We start from the raw sequence: 22,728 nt of genomic DNA, 5'->3' as shown, positions 1-22,728 counted from the left end.
CTCTGGAAAATCTACTCTACTGTTATCTACTAATGCAGTAGACAGAAGTGTAACTGTCTCAAATGTGTTTATTATATTATCAGTAAAAAAAGATTGGAAATGAATGTATTCCTGTTTCAAACTTTAAGCTTTTTTCCTACTTTAAATTCCTGCATCAAGAGGTTAATTTATATATATGTATATATATAAACTTTATGATCTTTATTTATCAGTTTGAAGTCAAACATAGCTGTCAAAATAGAAAGCATTACTCTAATTTGTGTTTTTAAAGTGATTTGTCAAACAAAAAGGTAGTTCACGCCATATCTCTGCCGTATTTACAAAACGCACTTTGGTAACATAAAGGAAAATATGTGAGGAGGGTGCTTTTGTAACTCCGCCCCTTCTCGAGACAGGTGCAGCGCTGTGACCAATCAGAAGTCTGACAGAGGAGGCGCACAGGGGGATCTGCGCATGCGCGGCTCTCCCACAGTATGGGAAGGGCATCGGTGAGTTCGGCTGTCTTGACTTACCATCCGGGAACTGAATAGGACTTTTGTGGCTTTTAATCCCCACCCCATCTTCATACTTCTATGTTTCAAGATGGTAGGTCTGACGGTATATTCTTCAGTCTATCCTTAAAACACGCATTTAGATCACATGTTTTGGTGACAGTGGTAATTTAACCCAACAGGCTGTGCGCGTACACCTGTTCAGGACGTTTGCATCGGCGGACTTTAAAAATTTAGTTTTTGTTTTAGATTTAGGCTACTAAAGCAAACAATGTCATTTATATTTTCTGTAAATCACATATTCTTGTTTTATTTGAAGTTTGAACAAATTATTCAGAAGTGGAAAGAATGTTGGGGAAGTTCAAATGTGTTTTTTTCATATCGACCTACCTGGATAAACCGGTCAGCTGATTTGCTTTGACATCGGGGTGTCGGACTATTCAATTTTGCGACATGTAAGTTCATTCCTTTTGTAACTTGACAACATGTATTGTCTCTAAAGTCCTGTTTTAGGTGATTTGATTTGTAAGGCCGGGTGAACTCGTTTATCTGGTGTTCAAATGATAGTTTTCCACTCTGTGTTTAGTTTGACTGGTGAACCTGCAGCAAGTCTTCATCTATTCCTGTGCAAATTCCCTTTTTTGGTTAATGTTTGAGTGAGGAAGGAATTACTATCAATACTTAAAAAAAATACAGTGTTCTATTAAACATTTTGTAATATCTTTTTTTTTATTTTTATTATTAATACAATAGATTTATATTAATATATTTTAATACTAATACACTATTTAAAAACAATAGCTAATATAAATGTTATGAATCAAGCAAGTCTATGTATTATTCCTATGCAAACTAATTTTTATGGTTAATGTTTTGAGGTAGAAATGATGGAATGAGAATCACTCCTTTACAATACATTTGCTATTAATAAAATGACATGTTTTATTCAATAATATTAATAATATTTTTCATAATACATGATTATATATAATTATATACATAATATATAAATATTAAGCTCTTTTAATATTAATAAATTATTTTAAGGAATATTTTTGTTTTTAAATAGGAGTTTTGTGTCAATATAGTCTGCTTCACAATATTGCAAATTACAATATTATATAACAACAACAACAATTATAAATCTGGTTATTTAATGTTTTTTTTATTAATAAAATAAACTACTGATAATTATATATGTACATATACACTGGTGGCCAAATGTTTGGAATAATGTACAGATTTTGCTCTTATGGAAAGAAATTAGTACTTTTATTCACCAAAGTGGCATTCAACTGATCACAGATATATAGTCAGGACATTAATAACGTGAAAAATTACTATTACAATTTGAAAAAAAAAAAAATAGAGTTCTCATCAAAAAATCCTCCATGTGCAGTAATGACAGCTTTGCAGATCCTTGGCATTCTAGCTGTTTGTCCAGATACTCAGGTGACATTTCACCCCACACTTCCTGTAGCACTTGCCATAGATGTGGCTGTCTTGTCGGGCACTTCTCACGCACCTTACAGTCTAGCTGATCCCACAAAAGCTCAATGGGGTTAAGATCCATAACACTCTTTTCCAATTATCTGTTGTCCAATGTCTGTGTTTCTTTGCCCACTCTAACTTTTTCTTTTTGTTTTTCTGTTTCAGAAGTGGCTATTTATTTGCAATTCTTCCCATAAGACCTGCACCCCTGAGTCTTCTCTTTACTGTTGTACATAAAACTGGTGTTGAGCGGGTAGAATTCAATGAAGCTGTCAGCTGAGGACATGTGAGGCATCTATTTCTCAAACTAGAGACTCTGATGTACTTATCCTCTTGTTTAGTTGTACATCTGGCCTTCCACATCTCTTTCTGTCCTTGTTAGGGACAGTTGTCCTTTGTCTTTGAAGACTGTAGTGTACACCTTTGTATGAAATCTTCAGTTTTCTGGCAATTTCAAGCATTGTATAGCATTCATTCCTCAAAACAATGATTGACTGACGAGTTTCTAGAGAAAGCTGTTTCTTTTTTGCCATTTTTGACCTAATATTGACCTTAAGACATGCCAGTCTATTGCATATTATGGCAACTCAAAAACAAACACAAAGACAATGTTAAACTTCATTTAACGAACCAAATAGCTTTCAACTGTGTTTGATATAATGGCAGGTGATTTTCTAGTACCAAATTAGCAATTTAGCATGATTACTCAAGGATAAGGTGTTGGGGTGATGGCTGCTGGAAATGGGGCCTGTCTAGATTTGATCAAAAATGACTTTTTTTCAAATAGTGATGGTGCTGTTTTTTACATCAGTAATGTCCTGACTATACTTTGAGATCAGTTGAATGACACTTTGGTGAATTAATGTACCAATTTCCTTCCGAAACAGCAAAATCTGTACATTATTCCAAACTTTTGGCTGCCAGTGTGTGTATGTGTGTGTGTGTATATATACATATATATATATATATATAATTTTTTAATAGAAGTATTGAGATGAATTGGAAAGGTTTGGTGTTGCTAACTAATCTAAGATTTTGTTGCAATTTGGTGAATGCAAAATCTCTCCAGATTAGTAGTCGCTTACCTACATTGCTGATTATCTGATATCGTGTTTATAAATGATGCAGAAGTGGCCCTTTTAATATCTTAGAAATGACAACACATTTTGGAATCTCATTTAGACCAAAGCAGTAAAGTGGGTGTGTGAGTGTTTGTGAGCTGCTTCTCCTGTGTGCTGTAGCTGCTCACAGATGTGTCGACGAAAACAATAGAAGGAAAATGAAATCAGAGTTTCACAGAACTGGAAGCACAGCTACAGAAATCAATGCAGGAACAGACCCAAGAGGAAACAAAGATTTATTTTAACCTTTCCCTAGTGAAACCTCTGCTGAGATTTGTATGTCTGTGTGTGGGAGAGAGAAAGAAGTTAGTGAAAAAGATGGACCCACCAAAAAATATATATATTTTTTTATTTTTTATTTTTAGCAACATATTTTGCAAATTTTAGTAAGTGTCATAATACAGATTTAAAAAAAAAAAAAAAAATTAAGTACAGTTGCCTCTTTGGAAAAAAATCTGAATCTCGTGAAAATTTTCTGGTCAGATTTAATCTAAAATTCTGTTGTATGACTTTCTTCCCGTGGAACACAAAAGGAGATGTTAGGCAGAATGATGTTAGCCTACTGACCTAATGTGTCCTTTTGTGTGAAGAAAGTCATATGGGTTTGGAACAACATGAGGGTGAGTAAATGATTTAATGGTTTTTAAATTTGCATAATATCTGGAAGTTATGCAGCTATAATTTAAGTCCATAACACCTTCAAAATCATAATTTTGCGGTAAAAGTATGTGACTTTTTTATCATTATCAGCCCATTCTATCTGATGCTTTCAAAACTAAACATCAATATCTATAGCACAATATTTCCTTTCTCTTTTCTTTTCCTGTTGTCGTGTAATGGGTGTGCCACACTGAAGAAATACTTGAGAAATTCATTTTCCTCTGGAGCACAATAGTCCTGCATCTGCTTTGCTATCTCGTTTCCTTGTTTTTTCCTTGTGTTTCCATCTTTCGTCCCTCATCAGAGTATACTGAGGAGGCAAATAAAGAGTTCACCAGCATGCTTTGATCGATGAAGCAGCTGATGTTTTCATTTCCCCACCTGGTTTTTTTTTTTTTTTGCCTATGTGCCTGTGTGGTTTTGAGCAAAATGAGTGTCTTGCAGTATCAGGCTTATTAATGCTCCGTAATCATTTCATCTTCTAGTTAAAAATGAATGATTGATGAAACAAAGGTTATTTTTTACATGAAGGTTGTAGGTTCGAGCCCCATGTGGAGCGAGTCATGAACCATCAGCATTGTGTTCTTGACCAAAAGCACGTGTACTGATGTATTGGAATATTAGCAGCCTTGTCTCAAAGCATCACATTACCTACATTTTTGCAAAATGACTCTTAAGTGGCTCATTGTACATATCACAGCAGTTTCCTGGTGAAATAAACACTAGAAGCTTTACAGCAACAAAGACTTTTATTCACTTTCACACAAATCACACTTGAGTAAAACGGCAGATTATTAGTGGATTCACACTTACTTTTTGCCCTGTTCTTCACAAAATGTTATCTTATGACATCTATACTCTTTTACTATAGTGCATGACTTGTAAGGCATTTTAATGTTTGCATTACATAACCAACTGCATTTACAAGCTTGTTTAAGTGTGATAAAATAGCAGCTCATCTGATAGAGTGTTACACTTCCGATGCAAAAGACCAGGGTGCAAAGAAGCACCACAAAATGACATGGTTGCTTCAGCAATTGCGTTTTTCATCTCGCGTTTGCTTTTTATGACACTAATGGTTAGGTTTAGGGCAGAAAGTTAGGGTTTGTTGATTTAAAACTCAATAGAGCATTAACTTGAAAAACCTCAACTGTTTGAGAGAAAATTTTACTCGCTTTTAGTGCCACTCAGTGGACATTTCAACTCTGAACTGCAGCAATATATGTAAGGAGCCATGTCATATCATTTTGCAAAAATGTCTCCAAAGTCATGTAATTTTCATGAGATCAGGCTAAATATTAGTGTACTGCACACTGCATAGTACATATTGTATAACACCTACCATTTTAAGAAAGTAGTATGCAAAGCAGTACACAGTATGCAACGATAAACATTTCAAACAGTCATTGTTGCCACGTGACCTCATTATGCTAAATTTAATTTAGCAAGTGCATGGCGTCCAGTTATCCTCTCTGAAATAAATACTGTTATTTTGCATTTTCCAGTCCAGTTTTTTTTGTTTGTTTGTTTGAACTGTATTTTTTGGTAAATAATATCATCCGTTACTGCATACAGTAAATTCACATGCTGTCTGTGCAATGTATGCATACTGCAAAAATAGTACAAGTAGTATGCCAAGCCGAACATCTGCCATCACCTCTTTTTTTTTTTTTTTTTATCTAGTTCTAAGTGATGTTTTTTACGCGACTGATACTGTATTCAAAAAACTAATATTTCCTTATTTGCTGAATTGTTATGAAGGTCTGTGTATTGATTTGCTTCATTACATGCCATTACTCACTTCTGCAGTGGCGTGTTTTATCCATTTCAACCATTAAAGTGAACACCCTTTCCAGTTTTTATCTTTTCTCAGAGGTGTGACTAACATTTCTGTGTAATAATTGTTGTTGGTGGCCAGTGATCTGATAACCTGTGAAAGAGGCTTTTTATAGCATGTTTGTGTGACTCACAAGTCACAAAGTAAGCGTCACAAATACTCTGTTCAGCTGTGATGTGTAGCTGTGTGAGAAGAATAAGAGTTACTAGAATGAGTTTTTAGTGGTTCTATTCTCAGTAGTATCATTACTCTGAGCTGATTAGTTCATTGATGGAAAAGTTTTACGTACAGGACTCATTATCTCTCAGTCTCATGTGGATTTTGTTAATATGTGAGAGTGGAAAGGTTACACATAGTGTACACACAGTCAATTCATGTTCTTTCAGTTTTATTTTGGACCCTCTGCACTGTGGGGTCTGCAGGGATGTTCTGTATTTCAGTGTTACCACCGCGGATCAATGATCAGTTTGTCACGCCCACCCCCTAAAATATAAAGGGCCAAAAAATTTGTCATTAGCCATCCAATTAAAATGCATATCCTGTTTTTTGTCTGATAGATGCAATTCCTGTTGCTGTTCAGTCGCCAGGGGAAGTTACGTCTGCAGAAGTGGTTCCAGCCCCTCCCCGAGAGAGAGAGGAAGAAGATTGTGAAGGACATGACCACTATGGTGTTGGCACGAAAACCCCGCATGTGTAACTTCCTGCACTGGAGGGATCTGAAGATTGTGTATAAGAGGTGGGCATGAAACTCGTCTTAAGGGTCCCAAAGCTGAGACAAATAAATTCCACCACTTTCCCATAAATAAAACAGGCTGCATATGTGTTCTACACTATATTGCAAAAGAGCAGGCTGGTTTCAAACAAACCATGAGCATTTGTTTCAGCATTAATTAAAAGTGCAGCTGGAAGGCTCTCGCATTTGGTCATTAGTCATCGCTGCACAAGGTGTGAGCAGAAAACTCTCTATTTTTGCAAACCAGACACCTAGTCAACAGTCAGTGTGGTCTTATGTGGTCTAATTAAAAATACCACATGCAAAGGGTTTCAAGTCCTAATGGAGTTTGTTGCCCTAGTCCCTGCTGTTTTTTGTAAACCAGTTCAGTCGAGTTCTTCTGCTATTACTGATGTCATTAGTTGATGTCATGGGGCTATCTGTGTACTCCTTGTTTTCCATTGAAAACTTGTGTCAGTTTCTTATACAATGGCCCCCTATTACCCTAGAATAGGGTGTGAAATGAATCTGTATATACTCACACTAAGCAGGATATGTGCAATTTATTAAAATGAATTGGCATGATCTGTTTTAGAAACCTTCAATTGTCTCTTCTAATAAATTACAGTATACACTCTTTGAAGTCATCAAACATCCATAATGTGACTTTCCATGTGAAACAGAATATTCAAAAAAAAAAATAAATAAAAAAAAATAAATGGGATGGCACTTGACTTTATTAATCTGGAATTGATTGGATCATTAAAATCAGGCGTTCTACAGTATCAGAATGTAGTCAGGTGGTTGGAGGGGAGGGATCGAAAAATCATAGGGCTTAGAAAAGGAAAGTCGTTTCAGTGGCAGGCAGAGCAAGTTATTACATTTTGATGAAAGGTCATGAACGCACACATTTTTATTTATTTGGAAAAGCATGCACAGGGGAATCTTGCTCAATAAGACCAGGAACCTTGAAGTTTTCAACTATAATTTCCAAAATAGTGTTGTATAGCCTGATGTCACAGGAGAACCTTCCTCAAAGAACATTCTTTAGAAAACCATTTATGTACTGTTGCATTAAAGAGCCCAGAAACCAATACATTGATCTGAAGAACCTATAATGTAACCTCAAGAATGTTTTGCAGTCCAACCATCACTGTGTTCCAAACCGTAGAAATGCCCATGCTTTTCGCAGGGCATTTAAAACAGAGAGCAATTGTAGTAGCCATTCTGTAGGCTTGTTGCAAACAGAATTCCCATTATAAATGACTTGAGTTCTGAATAACAGTTATTTTTGAGCCCCACATCTTCCAGCCATCTGAAGCTCTCACAGTGGATTTTTAATAGAGGTAGACTGATAGTAGATTTTGCCAATACCGAAAAGGTGATGGAAAAGGCTGATAATCGTTTAAATGGCCAATAGTTTTTAAAATCGATTTACAGAATGATAAAACATTCCTTTACTATGAGTTACTATTGAGGCCCCAAGAGTCCAAAAATGAATAAAATCCAAAAAGCAGTTTATTGTGCTACAAAAATCCCAATAATGACCAGTAAAAATAAGATTTTGTGCATAGCGTGGGACTTTTAACTATAAACAAGCCCAAAATACACTGGGACTTTTCTTTTGAAATGACAGCGGCTTGGCCCTGTTTCAGTGCTCTACATGTAAGTATTAACCAAATTAAGCTTTTTATAGCCTATATATTCACCAGATGATGTTTATTGTTGAGGAATAAAAAAATGAGGAATAATAACAATAAAAAAAACTAGCGGCAACTATAGGCATAGATGTTTGTCGATAACCGATAATTCCAAAAAACAACTATCAGCACCGATTTATTGGTTCAACCGATATATCGGTCTACCTCCTAATTTTAAAGACTTAAAAGGGAATAGGGCATAGGGATGATCACTTCTGAAAGGAACACAGCCCTTGTCATAAAGAACCCTGTACAGCATAAGAAGGGGGTTCTTTGCTTTATGGAATATTCAGGGTTCAATACAAGTTAAGGTCAGTCAACAGCATTTGTGGCATAATGTTGATTACAACAAAAATTTATTTTGTCTCGTCCCTCCTTTTTACAAACAAAAAAGCAAAATTCTGGGTTCAAGTGAGACACTTACAATGGAAGTGAAAGGGACCAATTTTTTAAAAGAATATTCCGGGGTCAATACAAGTTAAGCTCAATCTACAGCATTTGTGGCATAATATTGATTACCAAAAAAATGAATTTCGACTCGCCCCTTCTTTTTAAAAAAAAAGCAAAAATCTAGGTTACAGTGAGGCACTTAATGAAAGTGAATGTGGCCAATATTTTGAGGGTTTAAAGTCAGAAATCTTAAGCTTATAATTTTATAAAAGCACTTAAAATCTTCTGTTAAAACTTGTGTCTTGTGACTATACAATTGGCCCCCATTCACTTCTATTGTAAGTGCCTCACTATAACACAGATTTTTGCTTTTTTAAAGAAAAGGATGGATGAGTCAAAATAAATTTTTGTGGTAATCTATATTATGCCACAAATGCTATCGATTGATCTTAACTTTTATTGAACCCGGAATATTCCTTTAATGTTAAAATACTTTTTTTTTTAAAGTATAGCCACAAAATGTAAACATCTTAACATGATTTTAAGGTGATAAATTTGCTTCCTAACCTTTTCTGTATATCCAATTTTACAACTTTGTTGCCATGACGATGTAACGCCGTAAACCCTAAAACACTAAGACGACGTGAAAATTATTTAAACAACTTTACAGCTTAAATAATACACAAGTTTTAACAGAATATTTAATGTAAGTGCTTTGATAACATTATAAGCTTCAAATTTCTGCCTTTTTAAACCCTCCAAAAAGTGCCTCACTGTATCCTTGATTTTTGCTTTTTGAAATATATGCCACATGCTGACGAATGAGCTTAACTTGTATTGAACCCGGAAAATTCCTTTAATCTAAGATGCTGCAAAGAACCTTTATTGGTTAAGAGAGTAAATAGCATTATTTTAGCTATGCTTCTAAATTTTAATGTTTCATTGCTTGACAGTTTTCTTAGTCAAAGCATACATTTTATGCTACATTAAATCTTTATTGAAAGGAACTGAAACTGTCATATTTCTGTGAGTGAATCTACAAACTCAATCTATTTTTCACACCTCTCTTAACCTCTCTCTCTTTCTCTGTTCTCTCCTGTTGTTTTCCCATTGTGGCCTTTACAAATATGGAGTTTGCTATGCCAACAGTTGTTTAACACGGAATCTAGATGACTGTTACATGCACAATAATATATACAATTTGCAAATTAACTCAAATGTAATTGCTGCTGTTTATATTATATCTAATCAATACATAGATTATGACTTTAATCATGGCTGGGCATAACTGATTTTCTGTTTGTATGAATATAAAAACATACTGGATAAATGTATGTTTATATAAAATTTATGTTTTCCACGTGTTTGTAGGTATGCCAGTCTGTATTTCTGCTGTGGTTTGGAAAACCAGGACAATGAACTTCTTGCTTTAGAGATTCTGCACCGCTATGTGGAGCTACTCGACAAATACTTTGGCAACGTTAGTATTCTCTCCCTCTCAGTATCTTTCACTAGATGCTCAGTAGCAAATAGTTTACATATTTTCTGTAGAATTTTTATATTTTTATGAATAAAAGAACATTTACACAGACCTTTCTGAACTTTGGAGGATGTGTTTAGTAATGTGATATCAGGAAGACTTTCAGAATTTGGATCTTGAGTACATTTGAAAAATCTTATAGATTTAAATTTTTCTGTATGAAGATTTTTTGTTTGTTTGGTTTATTTATCCTTTTTTATTCTTAACTATTCACATTTATTTGCATTCTTCATTTATTGATCGATTTCACCTTGTTCTTGCCTATTAAATGCTGTGTCAACAGTGTTGATATGGCATTAAAGGCTTAGTTCACCCAAAAATGTAATTCTCTCATCATTCACTCACCCTGATGCCATCTCAGATTTGTATGACTTCTGCAGAACACAAAGTTTTTAAAAGAATATCTCAGCTCTGTAGGTCCATACAATGCAAGTGAATGGTGACTAAAACTTCAAAGCTTTAAAATGCATATAAAACAGCATAAACGTAATTCATAAGACTTGAGTAGTTTAATCTATGTCTTCTGAAGCAGACCAAAGTGTAACTCCTATTTCACTGTACATTTTGCCATTGCAGTTTCTAGGCACGATCATGATTTCAAGCTCAATTACACTTCCTAGTGATTGACACATGTGCAGAGTGCAAGAGGCCGCTGCAGCAGGAGTGAAATTGAGCTTGAAATCATGATTGCCAAGGAGACTGCTGGTGTCTTTTGATGAGTTTTTGATGGTGATAACTTTCATGCTGCCTTAATGTGCTTTTTGGAGCTTCAAAGTTTTGGTCACCATTCGCTTGCATTGTATGGACCAACAGAGCTGAGAGATTCTTCATAAAATCTTAGTTTGTGTTCTGCTGAAGAAATAAAGTCATACACATGACTTGAGGGTGATTACAGGTGCATCTCAATAAATTAGAATGTCGTGGAAAAGTTCATTTATTTCAGTAATTCAACTCAAATTGTGAAACTCATGTATTAAATTCAATGCACACAGACTGAAGTAGTTTAAGTCTTTGGTTCTTTTAATTGTGATGATTTTGGCTCACATTTAACAAAAACCCACCAATTCACTATCTCAAAAAGTTAGAATATGGTGACATGCCAATCAGCTAATCAACTCAAAACACCTGCAAAGGTTTCCTGAGCCTTCAAAATGGTCTCTCAGTTTGGTTCACTAGGCTACACAGTTATGGGGAAGACTGCTGATCTGACAGTTGTCCAGAAGACAATCATTGACACCCTTCACAAGGAGGGTAAGCCACAAACATTCATTGCCAAAGAAGCTGGCTGTTCACAGAGTGCTGTATCCAAGCATGTTAACAGAAAGTTGAGTGGAAGGAAAAAGTGTGGAAGAAAAAGATGCACAACCAACCGAGAGAACCGCAGCCTTATGAGGATTGTCAAGCAAAATCGATTCAAGAATTTGGGTGAACTTCACAAGGAATGGACTGAGGCTGGGGTCAAGGCATCAAGAGCCACCACACACAGACGTGTCAAGGAATTTGGCTACAGTTGTCGTATTCCTCTTGTTAAGCCACTCCTGAACCACAGACAACGTCAGAGGCGTCTTACCTGGGCTAAGGAGAAGAAGATCTGGACTGTTTCCCAGTGGTCCAAAGTCCTCTTTTCAGATGAGAGCAAGTTTTGTATTTCATTTGGAAACCAAGGTCCTAGAGTCTGGAGGAAGGGTGGAGAAGCTCATAGCCCAAGTTGCTTGAAGTCCAGTGTTGTTTCCACAGTCTGTGATGATTTGGGGTGCAATGTCATCTGCTGGTGTTGGTCCATTGTGTTTTTTGAAAACCAAAGTCACTGCACCCGTTTACCAAGAAATTTTGGAGCACTTCATGCTTCCTTCTGCTGACCAGCTTTTTAAAGATGCTGATTTCATTTTCCAGCAGGATTTGGCACCTGCCCACACTGCCAAAAGCACCAAAAGTTGGTTAAATGACCATGGTGTTGGTGTGCTTGACTGGCCAGCAAACTCACCAGACCTGAACCCCATAGAGAATCTATGGGGTATTGTCAAGAGGAAAATAAGAAACAAGAGACCAAAAAATGCAGATGAGCTGAAGGCCACTGTCAAAGAAACCTGGGCTTCCATACCACCTCGGCAGTGCCACAAACTGATCACCTCCATGCCACGCCGAATTGAGGCAGTAATTAAAGCAATAGGAGCCCCTACCAAGTATTGAGTACATATACAGTAAATGAACATACTTTCCAGAAGGCCAACAATTCACTAAAAATGTTTTTTTTATTGGTCTTATGATGTATTCTAATTTTTTAAGATAGTGAATTGGTGGGTTTTTGTTAAATGTGAGCCAAAATCATCACAATTAAAAGAACCAAAGACTTAAACTACTTCAGTCTGTGTGCACTGAATTTATTTAATACACGAGTTTCACAATTTGAGTTGAATTTCTGAAATAAATGAACTTTTCCACAACATTCTAATTTATTGAGATGCACCTGTAAATGATGAGAGAGTTTTCATTTTTAGGGAACTATTCCTTTAAACAATATTAAACAATCAGACCTTTCTAAAGCAAATTTCATTTTTGCTCAATGATTATTTTTTTTCATCAGTAATCTTTCCACTTTCTGCCTTAGGTATGTGAGCTAGACATCATCTTTAACTTTGAGAAGGCATATTTCATCCTGGATGAGTTTCTGATGGGTGGTGAGATCCAGGAGACGTCCAAACAGTCTATTGCGAAGTCTATAGAGGCATCAGATATGCTGCAAGAGGTCAGACACTCACTTCACTCTGGTGCTCCATATTGGACAAACCTACCTAAGTGCCATTTTTAGGGATTGTAGATGTGTATCCTGTCTCAAATTATATTTTGAGAAAGCCAAACTATATTCAGTTTAAATGAATAAAAAAAAATCATTAAAATGACCTAGAAAGGGCAGTTATTTTGATGTTTTAAAAGCATTAATTCATTACTATGACTTCAGACCTATCTTCATCCTCATTTCTGAGCCAAACATTTCAGAATGTCCTACTTGGGTAAAGAACCCACAGATGATTGGATACAAAGCTCCACTTTGGCCATCACCTTCATGAAACATTATTGATTTGGAGACGAAAAAGGGAGAGAGAGAGAAATAAAGGGATGGAAAGTGTGAGAGAGTGGTTTTACAGATTAGTACTGCTAAATGGCAGCTTTCGCAGCATGCCTCATATAAATGAGACCACATTAACACCTGTATAGCACATTATATAATTTGTCTGGTTCACTGATAAGTACCAGGTCACAGTCCGTACATTCTTCACTGCTCCTTAATAAAGTATATTTGAAAGAAAGAGCACCGGTTTTGGGAAGTAACTAACTAACAGTAGCAATGCTACTGAATAACTATGTTAGTAACAATCAATTTTTTCTGAATAGTGGTCTATCGTGACAAAACTGTAAAAAACACACCGTTTAGATCACAAGGTTCACAAAATGAACTGAGATATCAAACATGCTTGGCTAAAATTTTCACTCTCTCTAATATACAACATTGGGAAATCTGATTTTTTTTAGTGAATCGGTTAATTCAGATGGTTCATTTATGAACAAGTCCCTGTGCAAACACTTAAGCAGCATATTTTTCTTCATTTATAAAAAATTATATTGTGTGTGTGTATGTATGTGTGTGTGTGTGTGTGTGTGTGTGTGATATATATATATATATATATATATATATATATATATATATATATATATATATATATATATATATATATTAGTTTTGGCAAGTTGTTTTGTGCATGACACAAGTCATTTTTCCAACAATTGTTTACAGACAGATTGTTTCACTTTGAATTGACTATATCACAATTCCAGTGGGTTAGAGGTTTACATACACTAAGCTAACTGTGCCTTTAAGCAGCTTGGAAGATTCCAGAAAATGATGTCAAGCCTTTAGGCAATTAGCCAGTTAGCTTCTGATAGGTGGTGTACTGAATTGGAGGTGTACCTGTGGATGTAGTTTAAGGCCTACCTTCAAACTCAGTGCCTCTTTGCTTGACATCATGAGAAAATCAAAAGAAATCAGCTAAGACCTCAGAAAAACATTTGTGGGCCTCCACAAGTCTGGTTCATCCTTGGGAGCAATTTCCAAATGCCTGAAGGTACTACGTTTATCTGTACAAACAATAGTATGCAAGTATAAACACCATGGGACCACGCAGCCATCATACCGCTCAGGAAGGAGATTCATTCTGTCTCCAAGAGATGAACATAGTTTGGTACGAAAAGTGCAAATCAATCCCAGAACAACAGTAAAGGACCTTGTGAAGATGCTGGAGGAAACAGTTAGACAAGTATCTATATCCACAGTAAAACGAGTCCTATATCAACATAACCTGAAAGGCTGCTCAGCAAGGAAGAAGCCAATGCTCCAGAACTGCCATAAAAAAGCCAGACTCCAGTTTGCAAGTGCAAATGAGGACAAAGATCTTACTTTTTGGAGAAATGCCCTCGTCTAATGAAACAAAAATTTAACTGTTTGGCCAAAATGACCATCGTTATGTTTGGAGGAAAAAGGGTGAGGCTTGCAAGCCGAAGAACACAATCCCAACCATGAAGCATGGGGGCATCATGTTGTGAGGGTGCTTTGATTCAGGAGGGACTGTTGCACTTCACAAAATAGATGGCCTCATGAGGAAGGAAAATTATGTTGATATATTGAAGCAACATCTCAAGACTTCAGCCAGTAAGTTAAAACTTGCTTGCAAATGGGTCTTCCAAATGGACAATGACCCCAAGCATACCCCCAAAGTTGTGGCAAAATGGCTTAAGGACAACAAAGTCAAGGTATTGGAGTGGCCATCACAAAGCCCTGACCTTAATCCAATAGAACATTTGTGGGCAGAACTGAAAAAGCGTGTGTAAGCAAGGAGGCCTACAAACCTGATTCAGTTACACCAGTTCTGTCTGGAGGAATGGGCCAAAATTCCAGCAACTTATTGTGAGAAGCTTGTGGAAGGCTACCCAAAATGTTTGACCCAAGTTAAACAATTTAAAGGCAATGCTACCAAATACTAACAAAGTATATGTAAACTTCTGACCCACTGGGAATGTGATGAAATAAATAAAAGCTGAAATAAATCATTCTCTCTACTATTATTCTGACATTTCACATTATTAAAATAAAGTAGTGATCCTAACTGACCTAAGACAGTTAATGTACTGCAGTAAGTTGCTTTATATTAGAAGCATGTAGTGCTGCTACTCTTTAAAAAAGGTAGTTAAACTACTTTAAAGTTCAACTATTTTAGACTTGACTGCAGTTGAACTACTTTAAATGATAAATAGATTATAGCTTGACAAGCTACAGTTTCAAAGTAGCTTCTGTTGACCAACAACAAGGAACATGTTATTTCAAGTTCTTTAAAGGGCTGATCAGCTTTGCACTGTTGTCTTCTCTTTAGACAATGGAAGAATACATGAGCAAGCCAGCCTTCTAACAACAGCAGACGTGATGCAAGGTGACAACAGGGAAAGAATTCTGCCTCCACAGTGTAGGTTGTGTCCCTCGTTCAGGAAACGCTTTTTCATTGCAAGAAGCTACTGTTCAGACTTTATCCATGAAGGCTACATAAGAACTTTTTTTTTTTTTCAATGCTGATTTAAACATCTTTCACAGCCCATTCAATTTTAATATAACTGAATCAGGGTTGTAAAGGAATTTTTGAATTATATTATTTGAAATAAATGTAATGCTGAATTTCAATAATGATAACTCAAGCATACATGTAGATTTAACTGATAAAATTTAAGGGAAAGTTCACCCAAAAATGAAAATTCGGTCATCGTTTTCCTACCCACATGTTGTTCCAAACCTGCATGACTATGTTAGCCTCAGTTTCATTGTATGGAAAAAAGATGCAGTGAAAATGAATTGTAACTAACCATTCTGACTAATGGGGGGGGGGGCGGGCTGTTGTTTTTGATCATATCAGTTTGGGACAACATGAGGATGAGTAAATGATGACAGAATGTAATATTTAGGGGAACTATCCCTTTACATTTCTAAACCAAAATCATTTAATACAATGATCTGTTTGCAGTAACATTGAATCCGTTTATTTGAAATGCCTTTTCATGTTATTGAACATGTTGCATGTCTCAGGAGACTGAAGAAGAGAAAATAATATGTATCTTTTTGAAGGAATATTAACAATGCTTTGTGAGCACACTTTGTTGATATTGTCTTTATTAAAAAATAGTTTTGATATGATTTAGCCTTAGTCAAGTTTTTGTCTCAATTTCCTCTGTAATGAGATGTGTCCTATGTGCTGAAAAGACTTAAAGTCTGTTCTTCCTTCCAGAGGATGAACATTTTCTGCCAAACTCATCCAGGTAAAAAAACAAAAAAAAAGCAATTTGGTCATTTACTCACCCTAATGTTGTTCCAAACCTGTATAACTTTCTTTCCTCTGTGGAACACAAAATATGTTAGTTTTATTTACCATTCACTTTCATTGCAACTTTTTTCCAGACAGTGAAAGTGAATGGTGACTGCTGTAATTCTGCTTTAAATCTCCTTTTTTTCCATGCTGTCTGTAGCATGGAAAATTTTCATATTTGTGTGAACTATCATTTTAACTATCTCTTAATATCTCTTAAAATAATAATACACTTATTTTATTTAAAAAGTCTGGATACATTACATATATGGCAACAACTATATAAAAAAAAATATATTTTATAAAATATTTTCTATGTCTAATGTATGTAAAATGATTAATCTCAGTCCAGATAAGCTTTAAGTTTCTTAAGTTGTAATTTGGCACACTTTTGTTTTAAATTATGAATAGGTCTGTGTAAAAAGGAAGCACAATACAGCAAGAGAAAAAATAATACGGTAATGCTTTATTCATGTTTCTCTTCTCACACTTTAGAACATGTACAAAATGATTTATAAATGAGAATTACATCCATCTTTATTGGTTTAATAATTAAATAGCCTGTAAAGATTGCAGCAAGCGGAGTCCTACGACTACACCGGAACATTCTCTTGAGACCAATGAAAGGAACAAGAAAACATTTCGAGGACCACCAATTCATAAACAACACTTAAAAGTCCAGCACAATGATATACCATATATATATTTACATCATATAGAATTCCAAGAAAGCTAAAGCACTTTAAACATTGGTTACTTTTGAGGAGATATAGGCATGTCCCACGGCTAAGCTTTATTTTTGGTCTCCATCCGTATTCCAACAAGTCCCTTTTGCAGCAATATTGGCTAGTAGGGGCTTCTTACAAGCAGTTTGTGATTTGGACTGTTCAGAAGTTGTTCATATAGCCGTAGCAACCATATCAAAGAGATACAAGGTAAAGGTGGCGGGACTTGTCGGGATACGGGTGGGGGAAAATATAACCCTTCACATTCCTGCAACCATTTTCCCATGATACTCTTTACCATCTTCTGTATTGGACACAGCAGAGGTTTGGTCTACGGGCTTTGGTGCTGAATCTTGAGTGGGCGGTTTCTGGGGTGCCTCTGGCTCCTCTTTCCCTTGGGTGTCTCTTTTGGTGGGTGTGCTTTTCCCATTATCAACCTGATTGAAGAAATCTTTCATGGCCTCCTCGTATAACTCATAAGGCAGCTGTCTGTTTGTGGTGGAATCGATGGCTCGTTTGCGGTTGCTCGAGCTGTTGTCGGGGTACTCGGTCAGGAGTTTGGCAGCAAGGAATGTCGATTCTTCGTCCTCGTCTACTGCATCATCATCATCATAATCATCTTTTCTTTTGCTTGGAGCTTTGTTTAACTCGGACAACAACAAGTTTCCCCGTCTTCCGCTTGGGTTGAAGTAATTTGCCATGGGTGTTTTGTACGGTCTTTGCTTAAGGAGAGAAAATTTTGCATTCTTGTTGGCCAGATTCCCCAACCCAAGGACTTTTAAGATATCTTCGGTCTTGACGTCATGGGGGATGTCACTCACTGTTACTTCTGGCTGTCGGCCGTTGTAGTACTTGATGACTCGGCTCTTATACCGAGGTTGGCTGGGCTTCCTAGCCAGTGGTGTCTCAGGAAGGCGCTGTTGTTTTCTGGTTTCCTCCATGAACAGCATTCCAACCAGGTCTTCAGGAGGCACCTGGAGCTTCACTGAAATAGCCGACAGCAGTTGTTTGATAGCCCTAGGGTCAATTAGAGAGGGTCGGGGTTGAAGTCGCCTCCTTCCTTCCATCAGGTCTCGTTTTTGTGCTTGGTCAGTCATCTCCAAGACCTTCAGCAGGTAGTAATCCACGAGTTTCGTGTCATCATCTGGATTCTCCTCATCTTCATCAGCTTGGCCAGCTCGCCTCTCCATGGCCTCACCCTGTTCGCCGTTATCTGCTAGTCCTCGTTCATATTCGTCATGGCTTCCTTTAACAACTTCCTCCGTCTCCATCTGCTCCTCTAGTGGCACCCACTCCTCCCCTCCAGTCACGTCCTCGTACGCCAGATTTCTGACCCTGTACAGATCGTCATCATCCTCGCCATCTTCTTCATCCTGGTTCTCTCGCTTCTGATTCTGTGCAGCAGACAGTTTACCAAGCTCTTCGAATATGGAGCGCATGTTGGCGAGGCTCTGAGGAGTGTACTGCTCATCCAAATCCTCCGTTGCACGCTTGTTGTCTCTGCCGTTCTCCTCATCCTCAAACATTAACGGATACTTCTTGTGGGGCTTCACAAAGCCACCATAGTCTCCAACAGGGCTCTCCCCGTCCGGCACAGGGCGTCTGCTCTTGTGAGTGCGCCTCTCGTTGCCAGGCTGGCTTGCTGGGCTCTCTCCAGCCTGCTCGAGCATCCGAAGCAAAGATTGCACCCACTGTGGCACCCCCTTGTTATCAGGCCAACGTGCCGCGTCTTTGCGCTGAGGTGCGTTCTCTTCCTGTAGAGAGGCGAGCTGCACTAGAAAACGGAATTTGTCCACCTCATCATAGTCCCCAGTAGGGCTCTCTGATCCGTCGGCTCTCTGCTTCAAGCTTTCGATATACTCCAGGGCTTTGATCATGTCGGCACTGGGAGAGAGAAAGCCACCCTGTTCGCCGCCTCGCAGGTGGTGGTGCCGCACGGATGCACCCTCCACAGTTAGAGTTTGGAGGAGGGAAGCAAAAAGGACCACCACCCTTCCAGCAGACAGTTTCGGTAGTGACAACATTGTACTGCCTAGGAATAAACAAACACAAAAACTAGTTAAACCTGGTCATTTCAACTCTTTCTTCTCTCTCTCTCTCTTTTTTTTTTTGTGAATGTTAAATTATGCTTTTCAAGACAAAATGCATGCAGTTTAACCACAATCTTGATAGAATCAATCTTGATCTAAAAATGTAATTCTTTTTTAGTTTAAACTATGTAGGCAGTTCTAAGAGTTGCTTTACAACCCAAAATTTGTTTCCAGAACCTAGCTCAAGAGATGCTCAGAGCAGCAATGATATCAGTCAGATCATAACATGTTTTTAAACGACAACAGCACCGGATGAGTCACCGCCTGTTGTCAAGGTAACCTTTCACTTGTGGCTGCCGATCTCTAAGAACAGATCTATTTGATGTTTATCAAGCATATGTTTGTAAAACATTTCTTGATTTAAAATAAGACTAGCAGGAATACATTTCACTGATCGTCTCGCAAACAAACTGAGTAGATAAACCAGAGATGAGATACGCTGATGATGAATGGTAGGATCTAAACAAGGCAAGCAATAGAAAAGCGGAAAAAAGCTCCACACCTCTTTAATCGTCACAAAGCAGACTAGATCATATTTCAATCATGTTTACACAACATGCTTTTATGAGTATTAAATATGAAAATAAGCCGCCGTACCTTTGTGTAGAGCTCAGAGAATGTGAATAAGCGTGAACAGCATGTCCTCTGTGCGTTTCAATGCGCTTCGCTTGTGTTTCAGCACCCGGACAGCTCCCCGCGCTATATGAGGCGCCACCTGACCTGTGCGTCACCGATGCACACGCAAAACCGAGGTTATGCATGCATACGAACTGAAGTTTACGATTCACCGTTCATCTGTGATGAGAAACAGATATTACCTCTTATATGAACGCTTGTTTTTAGTTTGTTTGTTTTTGTTTTTATGAATAACATACTTTTTATGCCAGAACTGACTTTTGACGCATATACCCTAATGTGTATTATGCATATACCATGTGAAGGAGATTGCATATTATTTATGGTTTTACAGAATGGTTTGTGTTTTTCCCCCAAACAATTTGCACTGTTAATATGTGAGGAGAAACTTATGAATGGCTTGATCTATATTTTAGGTTGTATTTCATTAATAAGGAAATGGATAGCCATTTTTATATATACAAGCAGGTATATACCTACATTTTTATGCTCAAACTGACTGTTGACGCATATACAAAATACGATGACTACAGTTTTAATGTATTAATACAGTGATGGCATGGTATTAGCCACCAGTGCCATAAAAAGTCATTTAAAATGAGAAAAAGATTCTTAAAAGCTTCTTACACTGTTTGAACGAAATCCCATATCAATGCATATTAATCCAATTAATAATGCATGGTATTTTAAACATTTACACTTTTTTTCTTCTGAGGAGTAACCTATATTTTTTGTGGGGGGGGGGGTTATAAATAAGGAAGACAGTAGTCTGTTTTTGTATCAATATTTTTATGCTAGAATTGACATTTGACACACATACCCTATTAAAAAATAATGACCATCTTAACTTGTTTCTTTAAAACAAAAAAAAAAACAATCGTACACTAAATGCAATGGAACAGTAGCATAACATTTCATAAAAAATAAAAAAAAGAACAATGACAAAATAAATGAAAATGAAATGAATCAAAATTAAAGACAAGAACACAATGATTCTAAAAAATTCTTACACTGTTTGAAGGAAATCCCATATGAATTCATTAAGATTTCAGAGTAGAAACATAATTATAAACTAATACTATGGTAATTTTTTGCAGAAGTTTTTGCATCAAAAGTCAGGTCTACCCCCCAAAAAAATACGTATAGCTGTCTGTTGTTTACAAAAATGCAAATAGGTCATTTACGTATCACTGTATTAATTAGTTGTAAATAACTTATCACTTTGTATTCATGAATGTAACAGCCCCACATAGAGAAAAGCCAACATGTATCGTTTTAGAAACCTCTCTTTGATTCGTGATCAAATATAAACAAGAGACTTTTTACAGTCTTTACGTATAATGAGATGTTTTGATTAATCAGAACTGAGAATTAACATACTGTAGGTATGAAATGTTAAAATGGTTTATTGCAATCTTTCTGCACCCACAGGCATCACAGAGTTAAATCATTCGGAGATGAGTCACACATATACACTCAGTGGGGCTTATTGGCAGTGAAGAGAGAGGAAGGCGTCTGATGAATGTGCGGCCGCTGGTTGTGGCTCTCTCTTCTCTGTCCCTATAGATCCACGGACTTGAGCATCCATTAGACCCTGCGGGTGGGGACTGCCAACAGCAGAATTAGGTGCCCTAGTGAAATCAGTGCCAGAATGACACTCGATTCTGATCACTTTTTCCTGAAGATGGAGAAATCCACCCAAAGACTCTGTGAAAATGGGCTGGCAATTGTTTATTTCAGGCACATTATTTGAATTATTAATAGCTGCAGTCTCCAAGTGGCGAAAAAAAAAAAGAAAACAGACGTTGTTTCTTTACCGAATAAGTTATTTGCAGTGCACATTTGCAAAGACAGAGTCACACCCTAAAAGAAAAACCTTTTTAAAGGAATATTCTGGGTTCAATACAAATTAAGCTTAATCAGCAGCACTTGTGGCGTAATGTTGATTCCCACAAAAATGTATTTCGACTTGTCCCTCCTTTTCTTTAAAAAAAAAAAGAAGCAAAAATCTGGGTTACAGTGAAATTGAATGGACCATTCTACATAAACGTTAAAATACTAACTGTTTCAAAAGTATAGCCACAAGACGTAAAAAATATGAATGTTAACATGATTTTAGTGTAATATAATCGCTTACTAACCCTTTCTGTGTAAAGTTATATCTAATTTTAACTTCCATTCACTTCCATTGTAAGTGCCTCACTGTAACCTCAAACCTTTTGCTTTTTTTAAAGAAAAGGAAGAACGAGTGAATTATTTTTTATATTTACCAATCAACATTATGCCACAAATGCTGTCAGCTTAGCTTGTATTGAACCCGGAAAATTCCTTTAAGTTCCACAAAGTTTTTTTTATTCTGTCATCCTTTTGTAAACCATGTGTCTATATACTTGTGATTGAAAGTTCTGAGGAACCTATAATGTAACATGAAGAACGCTTTTTATTCCCCAAAGAACCACATAGCAACTAAAGAAGCTTATAGAGCAAAACAAAAAACAAAAAAATTATTTGCAGGGGTTTGCAGCAAAATTTAGGGCCCAAACAAATATATTAGCCATGCTTGTTTGACTATTGGAAAAGCATGCTTCGTTCACAAATGTGATGACAACCGAATCAGAACAGTGCAGAGATTCCTTTGTTAAGAAGATCTCCGCAGCCTATAGCTGCACTGTTTTTAGCATACTGATTCAAGACTCGTAACATACAGTCAGCTGACTACACTCTAGGGAGAGAGGGGTGAGATGGGCCCTTCTGACGTTAGTGGAGCAGTCACATGGTCGTATGAGTCATGAGTCTGTATATATGCAGTTTTGGGGGATGTTTCCTCAGCTGGAAAACAAAACAAGCTCCCCTATGTCTGCTTCTTGATTCATAAAAAATAATATCTAAGTGACTTCCATTAGAAGGCCGAAGGTACAATACATGTCACCACAT

At 36.8% G+C, this 22,728-nt stretch overlaps 2 protein-coding genes across 4 annotated transcripts; one reads left to right on the top strand and one right to left on the bottom strand.

Annotated features, from left to right (window-relative positions):
• The first annotated feature begins 479 nt into the window (after positions 1 to 479).
• Positions 480 to 16,174, top strand: LOC127441116 (AP-1 complex subunit sigma-3-like). Of its 3 annotated transcripts, XM_051698325.1 has the most exons (6): positions 595 to 946; positions 2,148 to 2,268; positions 6,158 to 6,336; positions 9,774 to 9,882; positions 12,551 to 12,688; positions 15,366 to 16,174. In XM_051698325.1, exons 3-6 carry the CDS (start codon positions 6,158 to 6,160, stop codon positions 15,399 to 15,401), a joined length of 462 nt encoding a protein of 153 aa, XP_051554285.1. In that variant the 5' UTR covers positions 595 to 946; positions 2,148 to 2,268; the 3' UTR covers positions 15,402 to 16,174. The 3 variants fall into 3 exon arrangements, with proteins under 3 accessions (XP_051554283.1, XP_051554285.1, XP_051554284.1); XM_051698323.1 differs by lacking the exons at positions 595 to 946; positions 2,148 to 2,268 and adding an exon at positions 480 to 585; XM_051698324.1 differs by lacking the exon at positions 2,148 to 2,268.
• Positions 16,175 to 16,789: 615 nt separating this feature from the next.
• On the bottom strand, positions 16,790 to 19,880 carry LOC127441104 (secretogranin-2-like). The gene is made up of 2 exons (XM_051698292.1): positions 19,756 to 19,880; positions 16,790 to 19,100 (listed from the first exon to the last, which is right to left on the bottom strand). Exon 2 carries the CDS (start codon positions 19,090 to 19,092, stop codon positions 17,329 to 17,331), a length of 1,764 nt encoding a protein of 587 aa, XP_051554252.1. The 5' UTR covers positions 19,093 to 19,100; positions 19,756 to 19,880; the 3' UTR covers positions 16,790 to 17,328.
• Positions 19,881 to 22,728: the final 2,848 nt, after the last annotated feature.

This window comes from Myxocyprinus asiaticus, chromosome 5 (assembly GCF_019703515.2).
Source record: "Myxocyprinus asiaticus isolate MX2 ecotype Aquarium Trade chromosome 5, UBuf_Myxa_2, whole genome shotgun sequence".
NCBI classification, from domain to species: Eukaryota; Metazoa; Chordata; class Actinopteri; order Cypriniformes; family Catostomidae; genus Myxocyprinus; species Myxocyprinus asiaticus.
The sequence above is the reverse complement of the archived record's forward strand: the minus strand, read 5'-3'. Positions and strand labels throughout refer to the sequence as shown.